This window comes from Patella vulgata, chromosome 2 (genome assembly GCF_932274485.2).
Source record: "Patella vulgata chromosome 2, xgPatVulg1.2, whole genome shotgun sequence".
In the NCBI taxonomy this organism is placed as follows: Eukaryota; Metazoa; Mollusca; class Gastropoda; family Patellidae; genus Patella; species Patella vulgata.
The window spans coordinates 83,845,202-83,849,186 of NC_065880.2; the positions used below are offsets into that span (position 1 = coordinate 83,845,202).

Here is a 3,985-nt window from a genome sequence, read left to right on the forward strand (position 1 = left end):
AAAATTGTGACAGACGGGCAGACCCATTTTAATAGATCTCTGCTTTCTTCGTAAGGCAGGGGACAAGAGAGGGCGAAATGGGGGTTAACGTCCACTCGAAACAGGGGGGCCCGCAGAAAACTCACGAGGTTTGACAGGCGACCCTACATCTGGTTATGTACAACCAGAAAATCCAAACCACGCCAGCTGACTAAATGGCAGACCTTATGATACAACGCGCAAGGGGAAGCAATTGCTAGTCTTAGCAAATAGTCATAATACAAGGAACACCTGACGCATCTCAGATAATATTCAATTTTTAATCTGAGAAAGGTATATAAGCCGTAGAAAGAGTTAAAACACTAAGTTTACCCCACCCCGCACACAGATAAAAAAATAAATGATTAGAAAAAAAACACACACTTAAACAATTAATTAGCAACACCGATATAAATACAACAATTTTTTCATTTAATAACAAACCAGCCAATAACCTGTCCATTGAACATTAACGTTTCATTGACGTTGCCGTGACCAAAATCATGTCTCTTTACAAATGGGAATTTATTTTGTAATGCATCACAGTCTATTGTTGTGCTCTCTACGGGAACACCGCGCTTATAATCGTAGCCTGGAGAGCTACATTTGGACAGATCAAAGGATTTCTGAACTAGTTTGCTGTCTTGGTTGGGAGCCGGAAGTGACATACCCAGGAACGGCCTCGTTTTGAGTGGGAAGATATCAATCATTGGATACACTTGATTTATCTTTGCATACGGCTCTATATTCCAAATATGGGTATTGTTGGAATCATAAAACCATAATCCGACATAAGGCCATTTCCATTCCTTACCAAACGACCTTGACTGCCAAAAGTACAATTTCCACAACCCATTCTTTTCACGATAAAGGCTATATTCCGGTTCAATCAATTTCAAGATGATGAAAACTTGTTCCTGATTTTTCCGGGGTAAGACAAAGTCAATATTTTCATCCCACGGTATAAAACCATGGTGTCGATAGGAACCAAGTAGAGTTCGAACAGACATGAAATATATTATCCCATGTTTCCTCATCAACTCTTCGAACTTTTTAACCGTCTGCATGACCAGCAAAATCTCTGTTTTGGTCATTTTACGTCTAAAGCTGTGTCTGTTATAAAGGCGATTCTGGCCTCTGAACCAGCGGGGGTGCTTAGGCTCAAGATGTAGTTCTTCCTTAGCTTCATCAGGAACTAACAGCATCTGATGATCGTTCGAGTGATTTCCAACCTTCCTTTGATTCATAATGTGATGGTTTTCGATATCCTTTGACCCCAACTCTGGAACTAACAGCATCTGATGATCGATCGAGTGATTTCCCACCTTCCTTTGATTCATAATGTGATGGTTTTCCATATATTTTGACGCCAACTCTAAACCCATGTCAGCTTTTTGGTGGTCCTGGTGCTGGATATTGTGAATTCTTTTGTGATTCCTTTTCAGCTTTCTCTTACGGGCCTTACGTTTCAATTTTCTTTTCTGTCCATGATGGCTTTTTCGTTTTTTCTTATTGTGATGTTTTCGAATAGGCCTATGATCCTTCCTGTGTCTTATTCGTCGCTCCAGTGTTTCTGCTGTATCGTCAGTTTCGCCAAGTCTCCTATGAAAACGTCTAGTTCTTCGCTTCCGTTTTTTCTTGTGTTTTTGACCCGGCCTATGATCCTTCTTGCGTCGCATTCGTCGCTTTATTTGATCTTCTGTATCTTCAGTCTCATCAAGTCTCCCGTGAAAACGTCTAGGTCTTCGCTTCCGTTTTTTTCCCTTGCGTCTCCAGGATATTGGTGGTTCCGCGTCATTTTCTAACCAATCCTTCGCGAGTTCCGGTTCCAGTTGCGGCGTCACTTCTTTATGAAAGAACACATCTTTGAAATGTTTCTTCCGGTATTTCAAATCGTGTTTTTTCGTTACATCTATGTTCAGATTGATATACAACGCAGAGAAAATAAACAAAAACACCCCTACCACCACTAGCAATTCCAGACGCCTCATAACGGTTGTATAGGTAACACGGTGAAAACTGATCTACGCAGAAGCAACTCAATCCAAGTTTTAAATCTAAGTTATCTTACCAGCTCGCCGTCACCATGTGTTTGTTATTCTGCAGCAAGATTTTGTAAGAAAAACGGAGATTTATTGATAAATAGTTTAGAATCAATAATTTTATGATTGTTTACCTATTGTACCAGCATATACTCTATTGTATTGTGGCAACACGTGTTCTAATGATTCAAGTTTCGCTACAATAAACCAAGAACGTTCCGATAAACAGTTGATTATAACCATGTTAAAAGATCAATATAAATTAAATAATTTCTAAATATAGCACTTTATTTTATGATCAGTGGTGGAATACCGCGTTTTATCAGTGAAATAAAAGTGTTATTCCACTGGCTAGCAGTAGTCCATGTTGTTTTTACCTAAAATGATTGTAAAATCATAAAATAAATAGAACATTTGTCTTGCTTCTCGATGAAATAAAATATGTTATTCACTCTTAAACGACAAATATCCTCTATATATAATGTGCACGCTGTGTTGTAAATTGTATGTATATTTGAAATTAAATATTTTCTGCTATTATGATATAAAATGACCACTGATTTATATATTACAGCGTGGTTTTCCCTGGTCAATGTTACAAGACAGAGGGTCTGACAAATACAAGTGTCTAGTCGTTCGAATGGGACGTTAAAAAACTCTTGAAAGTCTGAATTCGAAATAAAAGTAGGCAAAATACATCTCATTGCACACCACATGACGTATGCCCGTCTTGATTGTCCCTGTTGGAAATGAAATAAAACCGGGTTTAACGTCCTCCTTTTTTTGCACCGACTAGGCGAATGAAGACGGGCATCTACCGTGTAGTGTGCTGTGTGGGACATTTTGTCCTGACAGCAGCGCTACGGTCTACTTTTATTTCAATTTCCAACTGTCAATAGTTCTTTTACGTGCACGCCAATGTGTACACGGGACCTCAGTTATTCGCCCCATACGAACCACTCAGGAAAATCCCGATGGACTTTCTCCGACAATACCGGGGTCGAATACGGGACCTGCAGGTTAGTCAGTCATCGTAGGGTTGGCTTAGTGGTATATTATCTAAAAATTAGGAACATAGAAGTAGTCAGAATCAAAACGAAATGGAAAATATTTATAATTCAGCCGACTGGTCTAAATTATAGAGAAAACATATAACACCTAACGCCATGACGTCAAAAATTACGTATATCTATATCCCAACAAAAACAAAGCCGGGTTCTCGTATATTTCTGTGTTGTATTACATAATAATAGTTTGACGTCGTAGTTTTGTAAAGCGTATAACACCAATAATAACAACAAACAGAATCAGATTTCAGGAATATGTCCTAACTACGCATGATCGTTTACAAACGAAAAGCAAAGGTTGAGCATGTATATTCCAACATATCTAAGGCTAGATTATTAAATCCCGTCTAGCTCTTTACAAAATAAATATAAATCAGCTAAAACAGTATAGATTAGTAGAATCACGGACCTTATAATACTCGGGAGGGGGGGGGGTCGAATGGTTAGCGCCTGCGCGTTGTATCACAAGGTCTGTCATTAAGTCAACTGGCGTGGTTTCGATTCCCCGGCTGTACGTTACAAGGAGTAGGGTCGCTTGTCCAACCTCGTGGGATTTCACCGAGTCCTTCGGTTTCCTCCCACTGCTAAAGACCCCTACGCGCAAGCGAATTATTGAAATAAAAAATAAACTATATGTTAGTCCCGAAATGACCTAGTTTGTGTCGAGTGGACGTTAAACCTCATTTCTCTCTCTTTATAATACTCTAATATAAGGATCATGGTAGAATCTTGTTATCTGAAACCGTTGATGTTTATGGAGCTTTATGTATAGTTCGTCGTCTTATCGTTTTACCAGAAAGTGATAAATAATGGCTAGAATAACAGAATGACTGACGAAAAGACGTAACACACATCATT

The 3,985-nt window shown here is 38.9% G+C and overlaps 1 protein-coding gene across 1 annotated transcript; it reads right to left on the reverse strand.

Annotated features, from left to right (window-relative positions):
• Positions 1–429: 429 nt before the first annotated feature.
• On the reverse strand, positions 430–2,116 carry LOC126812106 (uncharacterized). The gene has a single exon (XM_056099142.1). It carries the CDS (start codon positions 2,007–2,009, stop codon positions 447–449), a length of 1,563 nt encoding a protein of 520 aa, XP_055955117.1. The 5' UTR covers positions 2,010–2,116; the 3' UTR covers positions 430–446.
• Positions 2,117–3,985: the final 1,869 nt, after the last annotated feature.

Bases quoted from the DNA above. Each gene is read 5' to 3' on its own strand.
- LOC126812106 (XM_056099142.1), bottom strand. From the start codon at position 2,009: ATGAGGCGTCTGGAATTGCTAGTGGTGGTAGGGGTGTTTTTGTTTATT.